The sequence below is a fragment of the Epinephelus moara genome, chromosome 1 (genome assembly GCF_006386435.1).
Source record: "Epinephelus moara isolate mb chromosome 1, YSFRI_EMoa_1.0, whole genome shotgun sequence".
Lineage (NCBI taxonomy): Eukaryota > Metazoa > Chordata > Actinopteri > Perciformes > Serranidae > Epinephelus > Epinephelus moara.
Genome location: NC_065506.1, coordinates 25,894,389 through 25,919,417, shown reverse-complemented (window position 1 = coordinate 25,919,417; position 25,029 = coordinate 25,894,389). Strand labels below are relative to the sequence as shown.

At 41.0% G+C, this 25,029-nt stretch overlaps 1 protein-coding gene across 1 annotated transcript in view; it reads left to right on the top strand.

Moving 5' to 3' along the window:
- Window positions 1–8,263: 8,263 nt before the first annotated feature.
- hk1 (hexokinase 1) overlaps window positions 8,264–25,029 on the top strand; it is a 29,633-nt gene continuing 12,867 nt past the window's right edge. Inside the window, exons 1-5 of the mRNA XM_050035606.1 lie at window positions 8,264–8,638; window positions 18,994–19,156; window positions 24,197–24,345; window positions 24,431–24,550; window positions 24,811–24,906. Coding sequence (XP_049891563.1) covers window positions 8,576–8,638; window positions 18,994–19,156; window positions 24,197–24,345; window positions 24,431–24,550; window positions 24,811–24,906 — 591 coding nt within the window. The 5' untranslated portion in view covers window positions 8,264–8,575. The remainder of the gene's footprint in view (window positions 8,639–18,993; window positions 19,157–24,196; window positions 24,346–24,430; window positions 24,551–24,810; window positions 24,907–25,029) is intronic.

Here is a 25,029-nt window from a genome sequence, read left to right as displayed (position 1 = left end):
TTTTCCCTTCACTTCACAATGGCAGGACTATCATACAGTTTGTAGACATGCATCAAGTAGGTACGCAGGCAGAACTAATGTGTTGTCTTAGTCAGACAGTAAACAGGCAAACAGAACGGTTATCTGACAGCATACGTGTCACAGCCACAGCAAATAAGCATAAAGTTAACAGTGAGGGCTGTCACGTTCAGCAGCAGCAGAGGAGACAAGAATACATTTTCACTGAAAGATGAAACAGTTGTCTTTATCTGGTTTGTTTGTGATTTCCTTTTTTTAAATAACCCAATTGATGCAAGAAGCAGCTGGCCCCCATTCAAAAAAGTTTGGACACCCCTGGTGTAGGAGAACTACAGTGGCCAATGTGAAAATGCGAATGGCCCTATCTAGAGCCAGTGTTTGATTTGTCTATGCTGGGCTACTGTAAAATATCATGGCAGAGTCCATGAGAGAGGACCTGCTCCATATGGCCATATAAATGTCTCATTCTAAGGTAATGAAAACATAACATTTTGTAGGTTCGGTGATTATTAATGAATGAAAATATAGTTATGAATATTACATACCATTTCTATCAATAGATGCCTCTAAATCCTACACACTGGACCTTTTAAAATATCGTGTGTTGTATAAAGGAAAGACAAAGGGATGGCGTGTTTGTGTTCAGTCATGATCCAGGGTCACGGATGCTTTTCTGGACAGGAGGACAAATTCAAAATTGAAGATTATTTCAGGCAAAAAAAAAATGTTACAGCAGTATTCTCTCCACTGTGAGGACATCGACTTAATGGAAGTTTGAATCACTTAATTTCCTCATCTTTTGGGGCTAAAACTATTCAAATGTAAACAATTCATTTAGTGTCTGAATTATCTTCTTTCCTGCAGCTATTACTGAAGGAAAGAAGATAAAACATCAGTATGAAAGGTTGTGTGTGTGTGTGTGTGTGTGTGTGTGTGTGTGTGTGTGTGTGTGTGTGTGTGTGTGTGTGTGTTAGTCAGCAGTATCTCAGTATTGATAAAAGGCAGGAGGAGGATTGGAATGCCGCTGACCACATTTCCCAACAATAACAACAACCGGCGCTCTGTTCAGTCGTTCTGGACCGACTCTCTGTCCTTGTGGTCGCTTAACTCTCTCTCTCCCTTTGATGACAATGTGAACACAGCCTCTTCCTGTGTCCACTCAGTCTGTACATCATTTTCCTTAATTTTATATCGGTCACGCTGGTCTGCCGCCGTTTATTCTCTGTTGAGGTTCAAATAAAATTCTAATTTACTTGTGATTTGATGGTTTCATTCCAACATTTGACACAGTTGTCTTTTTGATGTGGTTGGGCGAGGTTGTTTGGTGTCTGTCCTGAAGCCCTGGGGTGTGTGAGCAGAGCTTTGGGATCAGCTGGCAGAGAGGACGCTCTCTCTGTCTGTCTGTCTGTCTGCCTGTGCATCTGTGCCATTTTGGCCACTCTGTCTGTCTGCTTTATCTGTCTTGCTGGATCCTTGCCCATTTGCCAGTGTCTTTATCTGGTCCCACTGCGTAGTAATGCTGAAGTAACAGTACAAACAGAAACATGAAAAACTCCGCTGAGGGGGTTTGATGCAACAAATGAATTGACGTGTTTTAGTATCGCGGATTAAATTTCAATCATTCTCATTCTCGGCAGAAAATACAGTTAGTATTTGTATTTACAAGTTGCATTATAATCTCTTACTATTGACTTGACAATACTGGATACAGTCCAACACAATGAGCAGTGCAATGATCAGCGTACTTATGCTAATCCAGTCGTGACTGATTAGATGATGTATTGAAGATGAAGGAGAAAACAGCAGAGTGCAGGGAATACAGAAAATAATGCAAAGCAAAACATCAAGAAAGAGAGTGAAGGGAGGAAACAAATTAGGAAGGAATAAAGGAAGGAGGAAGGAAATGTATCTGGAAAGGCTGCGTGCTAACAGAAGTGAAACACTAGCTAATCTGTCAGGGATTAACATGTTAGAATGCTACCCGCCGTGGGCCACAACACACACACACACACACACACACACACACACACACACACTGCACAGTAATCCCTCACTGTCCTAGTAGTGACCTAGTAGCTTCACAGTTAAACCACACATGCACTGACTCTGCAGCTTCAATGCAGCAAACACAGCTGGGCTGCTGAATCTGCAGCTCGTGCAGCACAGCACAGTGAAATGACTGAAACAGAAGCTGGCACGTTCTGTCACTCCTGTTCTTGTCCTCAGTTTCCTTTAATGTCTCTAAACAAACTCCCTCCACTCTGTTGTACACTTCATACACAATCACTGTACATCCTTTTTTTATTTTAGCTTTTATTTGAGTTTGAATAACCTCAAATGCCCCTCACATCTTCCAGAGTCTGCCTGAACGAGCATTCCTCAGGGAGCAAGGTGTGTGAGTCTTATACATCCATTTTCTTTGTGTTTGTGTGTGTGTGTGTTCACAGCTCTGTGAGTATGTTTCTTTGTCTTCTCTGTAAACCAACAATCAGACCTTTGACACACACACATGCACACACAAACACAGAAATGGTCACCAGTAGACTTGGCAGAGCTGAGACGCTGGTTCTTCAGGACCTACAGCGAGACGAGCTCTGGCCCTCCTCTGAAAGGATTGTTCTGTTTAATTATCAAGCAGTAGTTCTCAGGGAGCACAGGCTTTAATTTTTATTTGACAGTCCCTTATTGTCTCCAGAGATATAATGAATCAAAGATTTGAACCTCTATATGGAGTGGATCGTGGAAAAATGAGAGAACACAATGTCCCGAAACAACATTGTGGTGACAACTGTCGGATGCCAGCTTCGCTTGATCAGGGGAAAACGTTATCAATGAAGGTAATTTAATTATTGACATAGCATAATAATCTATTGGAGCTAACACTGCTTGGATTGGGATTATCTGTAATGCGTCTGTAGAAAAAAGATGAGAAATACGAAAGAGACGAAGCACAAACATGTTCATAAACTTGAACTCTCGAGCTTGAAAATACTGTGTGTTGTCATTTAACATCACGCTGCAGAGACACACCTGTTAGCAGCTAATGTTTAATACTGGGTTGTGCTATTGGTTAACTTACTGCCATATGTCACAACCTGTAGCTGGAGCAAGGTGACTAATGAAAGCTTATTGAGCCGTAGCATAAATTTAGCTGCTTGCTGGTGATCTTCACAGTGAGAGACATGCTACCAGGTGGCTAATTGTTATCGCTTTTTAATTAAGACCGATTAAAGAGCAGCCGATGAAGCAGACTTTCTCTCAGCAGCAGACATTTTGATCTCCACATCTTCTTTTTGCTCTGACATTCTCCAAGGTTAAACTTAAAATCTTAAAAATCTCCTGCTGTTCCTAAAAGCTTTTTCAGCATTTTGGACACATCAGAGGAAAACAATCAGGTGTTGGTCAGGGGGTTGTGTGTGAGTGTCAGATTGACATGGCATGTTGATGGATAAATAAAGCAACATACAAATGGTTTGTAGACAAACACTAGGATTAACTTACTTAATGCTTTGACTGAGAGAAATGACCTTCACTGTAGGAAAACTGCACCAATTACAGGATTAAGAGCAGATTCTGTGTCCTCAAATGACCAAAATACTTCATTTGAATTGTTAGGATGGAAGAAGAGTTTTAACGTGAAAACTTTCTGTGGAAACTTTAGAGACAAGATGTTTTTCTAGTGACTTTGTATAAGTGAATAAATGTAGATGACATGATTTTACATCAATATATTATTTCTCACTTCAGATCAAGTTCTATGAGAGAAACTGTGTTACTGCTCTGTAACATCTGTTTAAATAGACATACCTTCAATGCAGCCAGGCAGTCTGTGTTTTGTGTAAGCAGCACAACCCTCACTGCACGTATGAGCACAACAAGCCCAGGCAGGCTGACAGAGAGGATGTCGAATGGTACTCTAGGTAGAAATCACAAGCAGGAGAGGTAGACGGGTACCGTGACAAAACAAAAACAACCACACCTTTAAAATACGGTGAAATTTCTGGAATGCATAAATAAACATCACAGATGTTGTAGTGCATGGAGCTTCATATGAACAGCACAGATTCAGGTTTCTGTGCTGCAGTCTGTCAAACAAAACAAAAATACAAGGGGAAAAATCTGCACTAGGAACACTATCTGCTGTTCTGAGCAATCTGACATCGTAGATTTGGGTTAGGCTACCTCTCTATGGGACATTTACTAGAAACACTGGAGACTTTGACAAATCGAAAATTCCATTAGTGCTGCTCCAATCATTGGCAAAAATACCCATTACAGGTCAAACGTGTAGAATTTAGTGACATCTAGTGGTGAGCGTGCAGAATGCAACCAACTGACACGTTTCCAGTATGCTTAGCGTGTAGGAGAGCTACAGTGTGAAAAAATGTGAAAACATGAATGGCCCTATCTAGAGCCAGTGCTTGATTTGTCTGTTCCTGGCTACTGTAGAAACAACATGGTGGACTTATTGAAAGAGGAACTGCTCCATATTTAGATATAAACAGCTCATTCTAAGAGACCCTTTTATTGTTAGTAAACAGTATGATTTTGTTTTTGGTGGGCAGGACTTAGCTGGATGCAAAACAATTCTCCACAGACATTAGTAAGTGCTTTTGGCTTATTTTAGACAGTGGAGGAAGATGATACAAGTGGTGCATTCAGAAATACCGAAGGGCACTCTGGCACAAACTGGACTTTTCGTAAATTCGTAACCAACAGGACCAGACTGGCCCACCCCTATGCTCTCACTCAGTGGATGGCTGATTGGGGTGGCTGGCTTTGTGGTTGACTACTATACCAATCTTACAAAGGAGGACGACACAAACAGTTTCCTCCAGTTTGTTTTGCTATTGAAGCTAACGTTAGCTAATGTGCTAAAAAGTTACAGAGAAATCCAATATTCTTCTTAATACTTCCCCAATTTCTGATTAGGTGGTTATGATAACCCTTAATACACATAAAGTTATTCATTCCTATAACAGTAAATACTTTTTCCCTAACCTGATATGAAGTGTGCGCTGCACACACGAGCATTTTGATGATCGCCTCCGTCCAGTCCTTTCGGCTTATCGCATTTAGTCATAGTTATAATAGTTTTTGTAGATGGGCAGTGGCCTCTGGTATGCGATAAAATTAAAGTTTTAAACTATGACTCCTTTTATTATGGCTCCCAAAAACACAACAAGGCGACATTTTAAGACTCCTATGTAGCCTACAGCCCTGTGGTGGAGAGTCATGTTTTGCCTCCAGCTTACAAACTGACGTCATTGTGATGACAGCTCTAAAAGTGGTCTATAAAATGAAAACACAATAATTCTTAGTTTTAGGTGATTGAAGAATAATGAATGGTGTATGAATATTACATACCATATCTGCCATTAAATGCACCTTAATCCTACACAGTGGACCTCTAAGCTAAGAAAAAGGCTCCTTAAAGAAAACCAAATTAGTACCACTTTAAATTAGTACCACTTTAATTTTGCCTAAACCTTTCCATAATGAATTCAGAAGTCATACTCCGTTTCAAAGCATCATCTGTACACAATGTCTTGGAGGACTCTTCAGCAGAGTCTGAAGTGAGTCCTGGCCACTCACTTTGCTGCACTGCTGCCTTTTAGATAGGGTATTAAGGTGGAATTAACTCCATGGCGGATATATTAAGTGTATAAAGGATTACAGTGCATCTGTGTCTGTGGTTGTTCTCTAGAGAGGCCAGACAACAGGCAGCTGTTGTCGTGATGATAATGACGTCACGTCTGTCTGAATGGACAGCAGAGCGAGAGAGAGGTGGAGTGGCTGTCTGATGGGTCAGCTCTCAGGATGCTGGAGTGAGTGACTGAGTGACTGAGTGAGAGGCTCATCTGTCTACCAGAATTTTAGAAATGCAGGTGGAGTGAACAGATCAGGCAGGTGCATTCTGTCAGTAACACTGTTCTGCAATTTCTAAGAGGTATGAAGAGAAATGACACAAGGTCAAAGCATCTGTACACTGGTCGCTATTGCAGGCACCTAGTTTACTGTCTAAGCTTTCAGTCCCACAGACCCACACAGTACAAGTAGTCTCACACACAGGGAGGTGGGATCATACATTTTTCATTAGCACACCTGAGGTGATAAAAGACAGTAGCCTTTTTAGGGTTCAACACACTAAATAATATGACGAAACAATTGCTTTTAAATGTCAAAACATAGACCTTCAACCACAGAGACATAACATAAAAATGTAAACATGCCCAAGTACAAGAACAAGTAAAGATCCATGAAAGGCATTAGACACAGATAAGGCACTGTGATTCACTGCCAGCCAACAAAGGCACTGCAAAACACCAGAGAGCCTCATGTGTTATCTGAGGCAGAAAGGCCGGGCAGGGATGAAACCAGTCATGGCAAAAGGCAAAGTGAAATAATGCATTCCTTTATTACTGTAGTTCCTTGAGGGGGATTCACTCTGTTATTATGTTTTACACATTACACACACAGGCCAGAACAAGCACAAACCTATGCAGTAATGAGCGAGAGTGAGGGGGCTGCCCATGGAGGTTCTGTGTTTTGCTTAAAGGTCCGGTATGTAGAATTTAGGGGGATATATTGGCAGAAATGGAATATAATTTCATAGGTATGTTTTCTTTAGTGTATAATCACCTGAAAATAAGAACTGCTGTGTTGAAGTACCTTAGAATGAGTTGTTAATAACTACACAGGGAGCGGGTCCTCATCTGCGGAGATCATTGCACCACCATGTTTCTACAGTAGCCCGGAATGGACAAACAAAACACTGGATCTGGATATGGCCATTCACATTTTTTGTGTCAGCCACCATAGTTAGTAGCTCCTCTGTGACAAGCAGCGTCAGAAAAACACTGCTTTATTCAGTTCAGTTTTAATCACCCGGTCCATTTGTTTTTGAGAGGAAAAGTCCTCTGCGGATAATTCGGCTCTCCTTAAAAATCTCCTGACAAATGAACACTGAAGTAATTCTAATCACGAGAAGTTTCAGCTGGTTAGAATGTGTAATCCTCACCGCTGGACACCACAAAATCTCCCTGAATCTCACACACAGCTCCTTCAAGGTCACCTTGGCAGTGCCCAGGAGGCAAAGTGGCACCTCGCCAGCTACCAGTCCGCACTCAGTACTGAGGCTGTTTGGCTCATAGATAGATAGATAACTCATTTGACCAATAACTGACACTGATATCGATATATCCACTTTTCCCCTTCCTAATTTTAGTGATCATCATCTTCTGTAGTGGAATTAACATCATATTTTGCATGAACACTCTTATTGTGATGGCCCACCAGCAGATGGAGACATGAAATACAATGATTTTCAATGTAAGTTATATTCATTCATAGATACGAAATAAGAAAAAGCATTTTGGCCGATTCTGATAATTCATTTTAAAGTCAATACTGGCCGATAACGATGACATGCCGATATTATTGTGCATCCCTACTTGTTTCTTCTAAGCAATGGTCCAGAACCCAACACAGTTTTAATTTGTGTTTACACATTGACTCCAGTATGTACAAACCTGCAAAGAACTCCCCTCCCATCTTCATACAGAGAGCAGACAATAAAGCCAGATGACAAACATGGTGCATATGTTCAGGTGTGGACGACCCTGCCTGACATTCAAGTCAAGTTTGAATATAACACAGACACTGCAACAGCACCAAATACCTTCCTCCACTCCTGCCACACTTTGTCTCACAGATAACTTTGAACCCACTACTGTCACAGTCCTGAACTTTACCAGAGCTGTGTATAAAACCCCTAGAACTTCTTCAGAATCAAAGAAGCAGACGCTTGCAGCTCTCCCACTCCTTCCTACCTTTCGTAGCCAAATGACTATTTAATTGAGAGCTTTAAAGAGCTTATGACTATGAGTCATTTTCTCACTAACACACATGGTACGGTTTGTAACTTTATAACTACCCTGAAACAGCCAGTGCTAAATTCCTCAGCAACTTACTTCCCTCTTCCTCTCTATGTCCCCCCTCCCCTCCCCTCCCCCTCCCCCTCCCTAATTAGGCAGTCCCCCTCTTTCTCTTTCTTCCTCCTCCATCACTGAGTTTGCCTCCGCGGCGTCAGCAGGCCAGCCAATCACAAAAAAGAGGATGTGGCACTCACCCTCCCATGGCCACTCATCCTGTCCAACCAATGAGCTCAGAGATGGTGGGCAGGGTCGTGTTCTGGCCCTCCCTGCTTCTCTCTCCCTCTCACTGCCTCCTGCAGCTAGACTTGCTGTCTCACTCATGCTTCCTGGCTTCACTCACATGCTCAGAGAGGGAAGAGCTATAGAGAGTCTTAGCTGCACATGAAGAAGCTCTGTCTATTTTAAACCACACCGGATTGGACTCAGGATATTTGTATATCTCTTGCGGCGTGTGACAGATTGTATGTACCAAGTACAGCCAGGGGCAGAGTTTGATTTTCTTTGTTTTAGTTTTTTTGTTTAGGATTTTTATCCATCTGACTTGAGGTGATCGTGTGTGTGACAGAGAAAGTGTGTTTGAGTCAGTCTGCATGTGTGTGTGATAGAGAAACAGGAGCAGGATGATTGCGGCCCAGCTACTAGCCTACTACTTCACTGAACTCAAGGATGATCAGGTCAAAAAGGTGAGTGATGTTCTTTACTTCTGCCTCCATTTTTTGACATTGTGATTGTGTGGATGAGAGAGACTGATGGGGAGACAAAGCAGAGGCTGAGAGGAGAGGAGAGGAGAGGAGAGGACAGCATGTGCTGGTAGAGGTCAATGAGTTTACTCATACCGGCATCATCAGAACTTTGCTGTAAAGCTGGAGTTGTGCCGTAAAGTGCATATCAGGAAATCTTTGTTATATGATACATCTCTTTCAGGAAATGATCAAAACGTGGAGCATGCCGAAGTGCGGTAGTCACCTCATGGCCACAAGGATTTGTTTTTATTGTAAGACGTAAATCAGGCTGGCTTAGTGGGACGTGACAAACTGCACAGGGTAGTAGTAAGATGTGTAGTCATGGCACATCAGTGTTGCCATGATGTAAGTTTTGGAAGGTGTGGCGAAGAAGAGAAATGAGGAAGTCAGAAGCGAAGATGAGCGGACAGATGAGCTGATGGAGGAGAAACTATAGAGCTTGACAGGAAAGAGCAGAGTTATTTCAGGGGTCACTGGATTTCCTTTATGTTCTCGTTAGAATGATACTTGAAACTTTAATTTCTCTCAGTTGAGCTCAACAGAGGACAAAGAGGAAAAAGAACTAAGCTGCTTTAATAAGATAAAATATTCAGTAAATGTGCTGCCTGCCTTTCATTGTTTTATAGCAGCCTGTTAACAGCTGATCCTTTGACATGCTCATTGTGATTATAGTAAAACCAGGAATTTACTGTGTGTTTCCTTGAGAGAAAAATCAACTAAGAAAGTGGCAGCAACACACGTAGCGAAGATCCCTTATCTCCATATCTGCTCCTACCATATGTCCGCATGCTTTGGGTGTTGTCTAAAGTCTTCTGTAGCACTAATTGGTGTTTACCTAAAAGAATTAAAAGAGAACTAAAAGAGTCTTTTAGTAGGTTTTAAAGCATGATTGGATATGAAAAAGTTCAAGGTGAAAGAGGGGAAGAGTGTCATGAGTTGAGCACCATGAATGTGTCTTTCATAGCTTCTCAGCTGAGCAGCCCACACCGTCAGTGTGACTGCTGGTGTAAAACTGACTGGACCAGTTTTAGTCGTCTGTAGAACTGTGTGTGTATGTGTGTGTGTGTGTGTGTGTGTGCGCTGAAGGAATTGATCTTATCCGCTCAGACAACACTAACAGTGTGAAGCACTTCCTGAGTAAATGTGAGATGAAATAATGTTGCCTGGCAACACACACAGTTCCATTCTGTAAAACTATCCCAGGTGGCCACCAGCGCTGTTAGACATTGGTAGCTGGTTGAATTAAGGTTGTGATGTAGGGCGACTAAAATTCAGTGTCAGGCCAACATCGATTTGACACAGAATACTGATGACAGATCCAAAAAACAAAATCCAGAGTCTTCCAAATGTACACAACATGAAATTTTAACGTTAGACATTTAAAATATCGTCAATCAGATTTTCATTCCAACCTAAATTTAACCTCTGTACAAGGTGTCCAGTTGCTTTCTGACTTCTCATTGACCTCCAGTGCAGGCAGGAAATGTAGTCCCATAAAGTAAAACTCAGTCAGAGGAAGTCTGTGACATCATAAATTTATTGCACCTTTTATAGAGAGCCTTTTAACTCTGTTTTCTATAGCCTGATATTTTTCATTGTTGGTGAACAATAACAAACAACTGCATTAGATATTCAACATGACAACAAGACTGCTGGACAGCAGCAGAACAACATGAGTCACGAGTAGTCAGGAAGGGTAGGCGTTTACTAGAAAAGTTTCACATCCTTTATTCAGTGTATTTGAGCTGTTTCAGGCACGGTATAGGTTACCATCCCTTCAAACCACCTGGGCTGCTACCACTGTTGCACTATTGAACAAACTGTGAACAAAAATGACTGCGAGGATGCTGCCTCTTATGATATGTAGAGCACTTTAATAATAGAAGATGAATAGGACTATAATAATGTTTGTTTATTTTAGTGCTGCTGTTGTTGTTGTTGTTGTTGTTGTTAGTGTGATTATAATTGTCTCTTAATGTATCAGACAATCACTGTATGCTACATGATGACTTTCCAAAAGGACAACTAAATATCTGTCTGTATTTGTCAGTATCAAATTCTTTTTCTACACCAGTGGAAATGTCTTAATTACATTTTGTTAAATTTGTATTTAATCCAAAGCCATGTCTCCACATGTGCTGTCAACATATGTTGCAGAGCCCCTTTAAGGTCGCTCCCTGATGATGTCACACGTCATCACAAACTGCAGATTCTACATAAAATGCTGATCTTCTTCCTGTATAAGTGGAAAAAGTTCACAGCTGTCACACTTCCGTCCTTCATTCCTCTGCCTGCCTGTCGCCACACTCTCAGTTCAGTTGAATTCAGCAGTCTTTATTCACTCGAGGCGATACACAGAGCTGCCATTACCAGGTGTGCCTCGTGTCAAATCAGTCTGTAAAGGTGAAATACATTTATCAGCAGCCAGGATCTGATGTAATACAACACATCTCCCTCCTTCTTTACTCCTGCTCTCTTCCTCTCCCTGCCTCCCTAAAATAGGCCAGCTTTGAGTCATGTGACCATAGGTGACAGGAGGAGAAGGCTTACACACAAATACACCCACACACCCACACACACACTGCGCCAGGTGTGTAGCTATTGTGTATCTCTGCAAAGAGCAGGGCTTGTCTGGACCGAGACATCAGCCTCTCTTGTTGCGAAACATACAGCTCAGGATTTAAGCAACCATGAGTGAAAGTGTGCAGATAATCTCATTACTAATGTATTTTCAGACAAACTGTGTGTAGCTGCAGCTGTCAAAGAGCCGCGATCAGCTGAGTGTGTCCTCACTTCATTCAGTCCACTGCAGTATCCTTGACTGTACTCTTTGACACACTGTGGGCTGTTAGCGGACATCCAGAGCGGAGTGTGTGGAGGGGAAGGAGCAGGAGAGGGCAGCCAGTGTAGAGGACAGTATTTTTCCACATGGCAAGGCCGTGTGTGCACGACATCGTGCACACGTACATACACAATGGAGTCAGGTTTCAGTGCTTCCTCAAACCACCTCATGGTGACAAGGAGAACCACGCCATTGTTGAGGGGAGGAATGCAAACAGAGAGGCAAGAGAGAAGGAGAAAGAGGGGAAGAAAGGGGGAGGGAGGGAGTTTAGCTTAGCCTGAGGCACTGCCATAGAAAGCTGTGTGTCAGAGGTGTGTTTAAGGGAAAACATGGCCTTTACAGTTTCACGCATACAGACACACACCGCAGAGACCTCATGTGACCTTACTGGAAATGTCACTTTGCTCAGCATCAGTGGAAAAACTGAAAACTCCTGTTTTGGTTAAAAGACCCTAATAAATCTAATGAAGATGAATCATACTTGTTGTTCACAGTATTTGCTGTATTCATGTAAGGGGTGAGAATCCACAGCAGAGATCTGAGCTGTGATATCAGATGATGCCCTGCTTTAACAAAGTGCTTAGGCATGGTTTCTGTCTGCAGAGTGCTGAGTCATAAATGCTAATTTCTTTCCTGCAGCAGGGACTGAATTTAATCTGAGTTCAGTGTGTTTCTCTTAGTCTGATGTAAAGAAACGTGGACAATGCCTGCATTTAATCCCCTCCTTTGTAACATAGCACGCCTGCTCATCCAGTAACACATTGTTATTCAAGTAGACTCTCCAAGGATGCATTCTCATTCAATTGGCTGATTAGAAATGCATTGAGAACCCAAGTTAGCTGAGTGTATACTGTATATAAACTGGTTGGTTCATGTAAAATACAGTCAGAAGGCTTATGTTATTAAATGAAAACATTATGAGTGAATGGTTATACAGTTATGTGACACTGGGATGTTCACATCATGTTGATTCATCTCAAGGCGAGGTGGTGAAAAGATCAGAATTTCTATTAAGAGCAATGAGTAGCAGCACTGGCAGGCAGCAGCGGTGTAGTAGCAGTTGGCATGAGCAGAATGGGTTGGCAGCTTAAATAAGTGTAACCTCAGTAGATCTGAGTACATCAGCTGACAGCTTGAGGGGTGCACATGACCTGCACTAAAGTAACTCGTGCTCATTCACAGACATAAATATCTGTTTTCAAGTTAATCACATTGGTGTGTACCACAGTGTCATGTAAAGTAGAATAAATGTCCCACCCCTCATATGCAATATAAACTTGTTAAATTTTATGGCTCTTAACAGGTATGCAAACACTCAGCTAATGATATGTGACATCACTTGAGGCAGTGTATTAGATTTTTATGCAGCTCCTTCTGGAGACACAAAAGGCTTCAAGCTTTTTCACATATAAAGTAGAACTCCGCATGAGCTGTTAACAGACTTAGATGTGTGAAAGAAAGTTTGGACTTTCACATCATTGGACAACTCAAGTTGCCAAATACAAGTTTTATTTTTAAAAGTTTTCTTTCAGTGATTATTAATATAATGTTGAGACATGATCTACTGTTTGACAGGCAAAGTTTGTCCTATGGAGGTAAAAGGAAAAAGTGCTTTCCCTGATTGGTGTTAGGGTGTGATTACCTTTGTCTCTAGCTGACCTGAGGCCTCATTTAGTGCGTTAACATGACATCAGAGAAAATTGATTTGTTGTGTTAGTTCGACTAAAATCAGACTTTTAAAATATTTGATAACACGTTAGTCAGATTGAAATCGTACTAAATTGAATTTCTCAAAGTTGGACTAACACACCCAGATAATGCAATCAGGAGTCAAATTACTCCTGCATGTATACAGTCAATCAAACCCAAACTGGCCAAGGCGCTTGGTGCATGCTCCACAGTTTCCGCCCCCGGCTTTGACCCGGAAGTCAAAAGCATTAAATGTGTAACAGAAGAAGAAGCTGGTAGTAATATGGTGAAATCTACATCCCGAGCCGTGCATTTTTGGATGGACAAATGCACAGAGCTGTAAAGTTTTCCACTACGGTACCACTTTGCCGCTAGCTTACCATTGCTAATTTGTCTGTCTGTTGTATGGCCTCTGATGTCATAGGTCAACCAGAAAAAGGTCCACTAGTAACAAACTGAAAGAGGGCATATCGCCACCTATGGTAGGCGAACATACAATCGATTCCCCTCCTGTGCTCGTACACTGGGACAAGGACAGTAGTCCAATTAAATGGCCTAGTCGAGCTATAACCATAACTCGACTTAACCGTGCATGTAAACATACTGATTAACTATTTACATGCACAAAATATTCTGGTTTTTGCTCTTATTCTGAACAATAAAACATTCCTACTAAGCTCTTCAAGCTGTTGCTTGGCAAATGAAAATGAATATTCCACTAATATTCCTGTTTACATGCATACTTCAATTAACGTGCCCTAACATGTCGTTTATCACGCAAAATCTCAGAAAGTGGAGCGTCTGGAGCTGCTTGTTCCGATTTGTGTCTTTGCATCAAAGTGGGATTTTTTAGAGAGGTTTCCACCAGTAGAAGACTTGTTGGACCATGCAGACAGCCTCCCTCTTTCATTCCTTCAACCACCTACTTTGAAAGGTCGGTGTAGAGATATTTGCATATATCCAAAAACCTGCACATTCCAAGTTTTTCATAGTGTTTAAAAGTACGTGTGTTTCTCTGTCCAACCACAAATATGGGATTTTCTTTTGGGCGTGCACCTCTACCCCACAGCCTTGTAAACTGTTGGCTAGTTGGTTTGTGCACGTTTCCATGACAACACACGGAGCCAACTATAAACAGGCAAGGGGCTGTTAGTCGTAAACTGCAGTAAAAATTGCAACTGAGATGCATATTGTGAATGCGCTATATACATGTGCAAAGAATGCTCCTAAAACCTGAATATTATCGACATAACCCACATGTCTTACATGAAAAATGCTTAAATCGGAAAAAGGCCTAATTCAGGATGTACAAACAGACTACACTGTTTACATGACCTGTATCAAATTCAGAATATAGTCATATTTGGATTAATACTGTAATATTAGTGTGCATGTTAACGCTGTCAGTGTTTGTCCCTCACACACTTTAGCATTTAGCACATAGAGTTTAGAGAGAGCTGGATGAACTCAGTCACGAGGACCAGTCAAACAACACAGTGAGCTGTAGACTGCAAAGAGCTTCAGACTAGACTATTGATTCCCAATGGAATCACCAGTACTGGGAACCATTTCACATTACAGGGATGCATCACACATATCGATAAATGGAACTTTAACAAGATGTAATTGAAGAGAAGTGCAAATGTGTCAGTACAGGATGTTGCCAAGTTTGGAGAAAGGCCAGAGCTTTCTTATCTACTCTGGATTCCTGCTCCTTATTCAGGCAAAAGATTCTGTAGTGGTGAAGTTGGGTGTGACTAGACAGATGGGTAGTTACACTCTGCTATAAATTCCAATGGCTTTTATGACAGTTAGGTAGGTATGCTGTAAACGGACATTTGTGGGGTAGTAGCTCTTATCCAACTCTGCTTTCACTTCCTCAGATTTGTCAGCTGACCCTGGGTCAAACAGACCACATGCAAATATATACATGTATACACACAAATACAACAGCATAAAGTTGTGTGTTTGCGTTTCTAACCTGTTTGGTGCCTAAGGGGCGCAGTGTCAGGACAATAAGCAGGATGTTAGTTTACCAAGTTGACTTACAAATTCTGTGCTTGAAACAATCTTTTGTGTGTTTGACACTTTGTATTTGTCAACTCTATCCATCCAGTGTTTAACAAAACTGAAGTTGTTAAATTATTTGGTCAACCTGTTTGTTTACATATCTTGATATATGTAGATATTTCTGCAGAGGTCAGTTGTTGTCAAATAGTTCTTCTAAATACTAACATATTCTGAGTGTGTTTAGAGTGTGGTAGTAGCAGGTAGAAGGGGTAGTATTTGTGTGTAGGGAAAGTGAGAGCAGAGAGACATGTGGTTGTATTAGTGCATGACTGTAGTATAATTGAAATAACAGATGCTGAGGGTAAGCTGCAGCGTCATGAGGGGAGGGTGTCATCAAGCACCCACGTGTCAGTGCTGTTTAAATGTCTCTTTTAACTGCCGACTAGACCTCAGGGTAAGACACAGGGGGGGGGGGGGGGGTGTGTGTGGACCTGTTTGTGGTCCAGCAGGTTTACAGTCTAAATTTATTTTACTGAGCTTATGAAGGGGAAAGGTGACATTTAGTCAGCTGCCGGCTCCTGTATGACAGGGGTATGTGCTAATGAGCTTTCATCCCAGAGGCAGACTCCACATTTAGACAGAATATAGGGAATGTAACACCCACAGAGTAGTTAGCAGGTGGACAGTGCTCTTCTCATGTATGTGACCTAGCACACTCTGCGCCCGAGGCAACCCAGGGGTAATAGAAAAATAAATAAAACAAAATAAAAATTAAATTAAATTAAATTAAATTAAATTAAATTAAAATGAAAATTAAATGAATTAATTTGAATTAAATTGAATTGAATTAAATGTAACAATAATATATAACAAACAATGAGAGAATACTGTATGTAGCTTTTGCGTTTTCATTTTTTTGTACCCTACTGCTCTGATCATGCACTCCACTCACCATTTCCCTCATCCTCAATGCTTTTTTTAATGTCCAAAAAAAGGAAGACCTCCCCCCCTTCCCTTCCTTTGGTTAGCACCCAAGGCAACTGCCTATGTCATCTACAGGAAGATCCGCCACTTCGTGTTGACTCACAACTTGTTTATACTATTCAAACATGAATTGTTGAACAGCATGTCATTACTCTTTGTCCACTTTAACATATGATCATTAAAGCCAAACTGACCCCTTACTATGGCAGACAAAGTCTTCTCACACTCTGTACCAACTCTTTTTTAACTTGCTTAGACACCTTTTTGTTTTATTTCAATATGCATAATATCTGACATCAAATCCCAAATATGTACAATGAGGTAATTGTCTGCTGATTTTACCTTTCATATCAAAAACTATATTTGTCCTTTAGTGTCAGCACATATTTTCTCCAGTGTTGAGGAGAAGTTAACGTCACATTACTAGTTTAACTACAGTTTGTAATAGTTGGGTGTCAGTTTAAATATATTTAAATGTAAGCAGCTTTTTTTCTTGTTAACTACTTTGGGTCATGTAGTTAATGTAGTTAATTACAAACTACATATTCATCATATTCTCATGATATTTCTTGCCATACAGTATGATGCAACACCACAGCTCATTGGTCACAGTTGTCATGTGACAGTCACCTCCTGTTTGACTCTGGTTTGCGACCACAACATCTGCCACTGAATACAAAGTATTTGACTAGAAGTTAAGCAATTTCCTGATTCCACCCACAAAACAGACCTTTTTTAAGGCATCAATTTTAACATGTCACTGTAGAAGAAGAAGCACAGATATATTAGATAGTGTGATATGAAATTTATTTTCTCTTACTTCACCCACAGCACTTTGATAGTTAATTCAGTAACTAGTAAGTTTATAGGTAAGAAATGAGACAGCTAAATTCCACTTTGGGGAAGGTCCTGGTCTTGTGCATGCTGGCCCACTGGATTAGCTGTCTGGCACACTTATTGTAACTGAGCCATCGTTAATGTCAGTCTCACCTGTGCTATTCCTACTATGACAAGCCAAAATGTTTGCCGTGAAAAAGGCCCATTGCTCCTTCTTCTCTCCTTAAAACACATCCTTACTTGGGCTGCCTAGGTGAAGATTGACCTGCCATAGTCCCTAAATCAAACACGCCCACCCTGTCATCTCAGCTGTGGCAACATGAGATTCCAGACTCACATTGTGATCATATCCTGTAATGTAGTTTGGATGTAGTTGAGTTAGTTTTTGAGAAGTTTAACTTTGACAAGCTGAAAATTTTGAGTAGAAAATATGTAGTTTAACTCCTTTTCAGTGTGAAGTAGCTAGGAGTTAGGTGAACTACAGCTTTAGTGTATTTTCCCCAACACTCATTTTCTCTACTCTAGCAGATGTGAAGTACACTCACACCCAAACTGACATTGTCCTGATCCTGTTACACCAGAGCTGTATAGGAAATACAGTTAATTTGTGACTTGTAAAACAGGAAGTCAGAACATTCCTTTCTGATGCCACTTACAATGAGTAGTACTAGTGAATTATCACACTGACGTCACAGTGCATACACGTATTGTGTGTGACTCTTAAATCATGTGAGCACGTTTGTGTGATCTAGGCAGCAAGGTGTTTTGTATATTTCTCTGATTTTCTGGTAGTCATTTTTATGAAACTGATGATAATCCAGTTATGGGTTAATCCAGCTCTCTGTATTTTTAACATAAGAAGTCATTGTGAACATGACATTTAACCAGAGTAATGTGTCTCTACATTCTGTTCTTGGTGTGTAACACTTAACACTTGCTGCATTAAAGAGTGTGATGCAACAATGGATTTCACCAGGATTGGTTAACATCCTGTTCCTGAAAGGCCAGACAGCTCAAGCTGCTGTGTGCTGTATCTATGACAGTTTACACAGCAGGCAGTTTCAACAGGCAGTCTGACTGGTCAAGTCATACAGTGCATGCTGATAATTGCTTCAAGGCACACCTAGCTGTGCTTTATCTGTGGATTTGGTACGACTCACGTCCTTATGGCAACCAGTCAGTTAGTGACTTTTCCCCCTGTTAGTTATTTGTCAGACTTCTGTACTCACCACCGTCATACCCATAATAAAGTCACAAGGAACACCCTTCTGTGCAAACATGCCTTGATAACAGCTGTAAGCGAGTGCCTATAGCCTACTTCCTGTTCTCACTGTGTCACACTGATGATGCTGTACGTTTTCCTTAGATACTGACTGATAGGTGTAATCAAAGAACTGTCCAGAGTTTTATTCCATTATGTTGCAAGAAAGCAATATAATAATTTATTTTGTTTTGTGGCTCTGATTCATTTCTGGGTGAAGCAGAGTTGAGATCAGTCATGAAGTGGGTTTTATACATGGATGACTAAAAACATTATGGGATGGTTAGTCATATTCACTGCTTCATCATGCTTACAGAATATTCTCTACCAATTCCAGTAAATCTCAGTTACTCAGTCATAAACTAAAAGTGAACTCGCCGGGATGGACCCAGATGCACTCCGGATGGACATACCATTAAAGCTGTGTCCTTACTGCAGTGACCTGGGTTTCAGTCCGGTCCAGGGCCCTTTGCTGCATGTCCTCCTCTCCGTTCCCTTTCACATCTGTTTCTCACTAAATGCCCAAAAAATATGACTCAGCTAGTGTCAGAGGACAGTGGTGTGTGTATTGAAGCTTTATATTAATACTATTGTGGTGGTTACAGATTGATGACAAGAAGTTAAGATTACAAAAGATGAACGTATTTTTTTTTGTCTGATGTTTACTTTCAGATCGATAAGTACCTGTACTCCATGCGTTTCTCTGATGAGACGTTAAAGGAAATCACGCAGCGTTTTCGGAGGGAGCTGGCCCAAGGACTGGGGAGGGACACTAACCCCACTGCTGTGCTGAAGATGCTGCCAACGTTCGTGCGGTCAATTCCTGATGGCTCAGGTTAGTACCTTTGAACTCATATTTTTACCATTGTTGGATGATCTGAACCCCATCGACACTTTATAGCACGAAATCAGTATCAAAGCCAGTTTGCTGTTTTTACGACTTCATAAACGAATGACAACAAAGGTCAGGCTGCACAATGCTTGCGTGCTCTTTTATGTTTTCTTTTTAAGTGACTATCTCAAAGATTTCAGTCCTGAAACAGCTGTAGTTACTGGTGGTAACAGGAAATGCAGTTTAATACCATAGGTCACAGAGTTCTGGGGGCAGCAAAACCAAGTATTACCGTTTTCATAAGGAAGTCAAACAATAATTGGCCTTTGTCCATCATTCTGTGAGCAGTTATGATCTGATTTTACACTGCGCATGACATGACTCTGCAGAAACCAGAGCACAGTGAAAGAAGTTGGTTACATCCAGGCGGCAACCTCCAGGGCTGAAAAGTGATGCTAAAGTGCCAAAAGCTGCAGTTCCTCAAATGGCCACGTGAGGCTGGCTCCAAGAATGAGTCAGTCACCATTCACCCCCATGTTAAAATGCCCAACATCACAGCAGAAATAAACACCTTTACAGCCTAGTACAAAAACGGTTTTGTCTTCTGTAGCTAATTGCAACACTGATGATGACTGTTCAGGGGATGAATTTTTATATAATCCTCCTATGCACATTTTATTAAGGCTCACAGACTGTATTGCTGCAGTCTGTGAGTCAGATCCACGCCTTGCTCCTCCACAGCTCCAACCTGTCTTCCAAATACACTCACTTCTGGCTCCAAAATAACAAGATGGCTACGGCTGAAATGCCAAACTTGAGTCTTCAAAATGGGAGTCCACAAATCAATGGGTGACCTCATGGTAGCTACTTCCATTATTTTGTACAGTCTGTGGTTTGCCAGTTAAATGCTTTTAAAGTGGAGCTGCAGCAGAAAGAAATGTTCAGTGTGCATTAGCAGTAACTTAATACACCCCACACCCCGTTCATAATACTGCAAATATATATATAAATATGGCAATACTTTCATCAGTGGGCCGTAGACTCAGTCACCATTGTGTTACGTCATTCAGCAATAGATTGTGACTTAACAGAAAATTTACTGAAATAAAAATCTCTCAGATTATTACTTGAATTCCATCAATCTGCTCAGGACTGCAGATGAAAATTAGTCTGTATGGCTAAACTGGCACATTTACACACTGCACTCAAATACTTATGTTAATTAACGTGCATTGCTCCTTCTCAAATAAAATGAACATAAACATAGTGCATTAGAAATAGAAAATAATTCGCTAAAATGATCATTTGTGTCTCCTCTTTCTGCCTCTCTTCTTCTGTTTTATCCAAATAATAAAGGTATTAACACAACAGGGACAGTAAAAACTATTTTGCCACCACTGAGGTCTGGGTAGAGGTACATTCAAAATATTTTACTATGCCCAATATTAAACTGAGCCATGTAGTCACCAGGAAAGTGTATTGCATGAACGAGAGAGGAACAGATTGTACACATTTTTTCATAGTTGCTGTGCTCTGGCTCTGCTTTCAGAAGACAGGAAAATACCTGCGGTACCAAGTCATTCCCATTTGTGAAAAGTGTCCAGATGACCTGATTTGTGCTTGTCTGATCTTGTGAACGAGATGGAAACGCAGGGCAAACAAACATGCAAGCTTTGTACACACAGTTCTGGTGCGCTTACTAAAACAGTGTTCTTAAAGGTGTGTTTTCAGTCAACAGTGCTAACCACCACAGTGTAGAGAGATTAGATTAGATCAGCAGAAACACTTCTGAGAGTTGATGATAACAAATAAAGCTCTTGAACAATGCAATCCAGAAAGACAAAACCATGCTGATGGTTAATGATGTTATGCAGCGCAGTGTTGTCTTGTAGGAAATGGGTGACAGAGAGTAGCATACTGCAGTTTTCACTCATCATCTGGTGCATTAATCTAACCTGAACTCAAAAGGCAAAACTACTGTCTCCTGCTACAGTGCTCTTAGACATTGTCCTGTCTCTCTACCTGTCATCATGTCATTGTCTGCTGCATGCTGACTAATCCTAATTTACTGCGGCCATTACGCCCTTGTAACTCGGGTGAATGTGAGTTTAAAATTAGTCCATATCTTGTACATGCTGTACTTAAGGAGGACAGCGTATGTCCACTTAAACTGAGAGAGGTTTTTTATTACCTTAGTCAGCTGAATATTAATGGAGGCAAAGCTGTCTCTTTCTCTTTCTCTAAAAGAAATATATCATCCATAAAGTGACCATTTGTATATCAATAAATCATGCCGTGTCTCCTTGATCTGGTGGAGAAAACTTTGTTTTTCTACACATGCCTGCATGAAAAGCAGCAAACATGTTGAGCTATTGATTGATTGGGCACCACGTCTAACAGCAGCAGAACTATATTGACACATCCATCTACAAACTCTCTCCAAACACATGCATATTCACTAAAACTTTACTATTTAAAACTGACCTGAAAGAGGCACTTATCTGCTCTCTACAAAGCCAGGTTTTAGTAGTGATAATGCAAGTGTTTGCTCCCACTGACCAATGCAGGGTTTAAGATAAAGATGGAGTTCAGAAGAAATATTTTATATTTTCCTCATCATTTTTCAACCATAATCGCAGCTGTCCTGTTATTCACAGACACTAACACAGCCATGTTTTGTTTCACTGGTTGCCTCTGCTGCATTTACATTCCTTTCAGATAAATTATCAGTCTGTCCTGACCTTGCATTCTGATCTGCACAAAAAGTCGTGGCATGAGATGGTAATAATGTGAAATTACACTGCTGCATGAAAGTAAACTTTTGTACATTTTTTATCACTGTCTACAACCGTCATTACAATTCACAGTTTTAAAGAGGCATGTAAAGACTGACTATTTGTAAAGTAGCTGACATACGAATCAGTGGTCTCTCTACTCTGTCTGCTGCAGCAGCACCAATAATTTTTGTGATGTGTTGGACATCTTGTTGCTGCTTTCTAAATGGGCATTTTAGGCGGTTTGATTTGTTTGTACTGGATCATAGAGGAATCATAGCTGAAGGAAACAGTAGTAAGAATGAAACAGACTGCATGTCAGTGAGGGGGCACTTCCTGCTTTATTACCTCCTATCAAAGGTCGGTAAAATCTCTTAGTCTGATCACTAATGAGTTATGAAAAGCAGTAAATAGCAGTTATTATAATCACAAAGCTTTGAACCAGTTATGTCCCCAATTCAGACAGAGAGAATAAACTAGAACCACTGTTTACTGCCAAGTAACCATGGACTGAATTTATTTTTCAGAAGTTCCCAGGATTCAATTAATAACAGGTCACAGACACCATCAACAGCAACGCAAGCCTGTTCTCATTCCCAGGGTGTCAAATTGTCCCAGCCCTTGGCGTGTGATATCGATGCCAAAGACACTTTTTCACGTCTTTATGCGATGGACGGGGCTTTCAAGTCACTCCAATGTGAACACATCTGTGGCAGTACTTGACACTGAGAGCAACTGGCATGGTTTAAAGAGCGAGAATTCTACCTAGGGCGAGAAGGAGACAAAACCTGACTTTCATCCAGGAGACCACTGTTGTAATACCAGAGTTAATGTAACATTAAGTCACTTCTGTGCTTATGTCCCATGTGAAACCAGGTCTTTACGTATCAACTTATTTTAACCCAAATCATGATCTTTTTTATGAACCTAACCAGATAGTTTTGTTGTCTAACCCTGACTGTTATTGCTTCTCAAAAGAAACCATGTGTAACAAGATGTTTAAGCTGTGCATCACATAGTTTCGCTGAAAGCTAGCCTGTGCATTGCTATAAGGTGCTAAGGGGCATGTCAAGTAGGGCTGCAACTAACGATTCATTGTCATTGTCATTGTCATTTCATTGTCGACTAATCTGTCGATTATTTCTTCGAATCATTTCATTGAAAAATGTCTTGAAATGTTGAAAAATGTCGGTCTGTCTCTCCCAAACCCCAAAATTATGTCATCTAATGTCTTGTTCCGTACTCATGCCAAAGGGTTTTAGTTCACCGTCATGGGAGAGTGTGTAAAGCTGCCAATATTTGAACGTAAGAAGCTGCAGTAAGAGTATTTTGGGGTACTTTTATAGTACTTTTCTATGAAAAATGACTCAAACTGATTAGTCAACTACAAAAATAGTCACCGATTATTTTGATAGTCGATTAGTCATCGATTAGTCGACTAATTGTTGCAGCCGTAATGTCAAGATGTCTCTATTTGGGGACTCGGAAATGAGAATGAGTGCACACTTTCTACACAGTAGGGGTTTCCTTCTGCCACCACAACATTTGCAAACATTTCACACTGGCATCCATTTATTTATTAGACAAAATAACTGCTTCTAATGTTTAAGGCACAACGGTTAGCTGAGAAATTATCATTGCTTAAACTGAATTTTCAGTTTCAGTAAAAGAAAACAATATTTGATTGCCTTATGAAGCATCATTTCTAATAAGCTCTTAACCGGTGGTATTGTAATCATAAAGGCTCTGGTGGGGTTGGGTAATCATTAACCAATAACCATACAGGAAGTTCATCTTGCAGAAAAGATTGAAGCAAACCCACAAGGAAGACACCAGCATACACACACATATGAAGACACACACAGTGTATAGATACAGTGTAAACCTTACTTTCTGTGTATTTACTCACTGTATTCGAAGGAGCTGATAGATGACAGCTTTAGCCCAAAGACAAGACATCACTTCTATCTGAAACAGCTTCATGTTGCTTATAGACGCCGCATTGTCTGACATTAATTCACTGTAGACCAATACTGAGACCTGTATTTGTCTGCTACACTGGCTGAAGGGAGACGCTCTGTTAATTCATGTCTTCCTTTCGAGTTATGTCCCAGTCCAGAGCTGTGTAATTAGATGTTTGTTCTTCAGTAATGTCAACAACTCTTTCCTTATGTAACTAACTGCAAATTGACATTTCTCCCCCCTATCTCTTTCCTTGTTACTCTCTTCCTGTTCCGCCATCATCTCCCCACCTCTTCTGTCTCAATAGAGAAGGGAGACTTCATTGCATTGGATCTGGGAGGCAGCAACTTCAGGATCCTCCGCGTCAAAGTGAGCCATGAGAAGAAACAGACCGTTCAGATGGAGAGTCAGATCTATGACACACCAGAGGACATCATTCACGGCACTGGAACTAAAGTAGGTTGTACGGAAATACAGGCACACACACACACACACAGTTGCATCAGCTCGTCCTGAACCAACCTCTCCACCTCTGTTCCAGCTGTTCGACCATGTGGCAGAGTGTCTCGGGGACTTCATGGAAAAACAGAACATCAAAGACAAGAAGCTCCCAGTTGGATTTACCTTCTCCTTCCCCTGCCAGCAGACCAAACTAGATGAGGTGAAACTAAATTAAAAATGGATCAATCGATGCAGATGTTGATGCCGCTGACGTCTGTGTAACACACGACACATTTCATGTATTATCTTTTATTCAAATATTTGAGGATTACCATGCAACAATTTGTTGCCACAGTTGCTATGGAGACCTGTTACCCAGTAACACATGTTCCAGGCTCTGTCCAACAAAACAGCCTACGTACATATAGCATCAAATATGTCTCTGTCCTTTAACACTGTCCTCTCTCTGTTTGTTTCCAGGGCGTTCTGATAACATGGACAAAGCGTTTCAAAGCCAGTGGAGTGGAGGGAATGGACGTCGTCACGCTGCTCAACAAAGCTATTAAAAAACGAGGAGTGAGTCTTGTCACATTGTCTGCAGTCTAACGTTATCAACTTATTTGTTTCAATGCATTTGATTCCATTCAAACTGGGATGCAAAATGGCACGGATGAAAGCAAACCATACTTACCTGTGTGT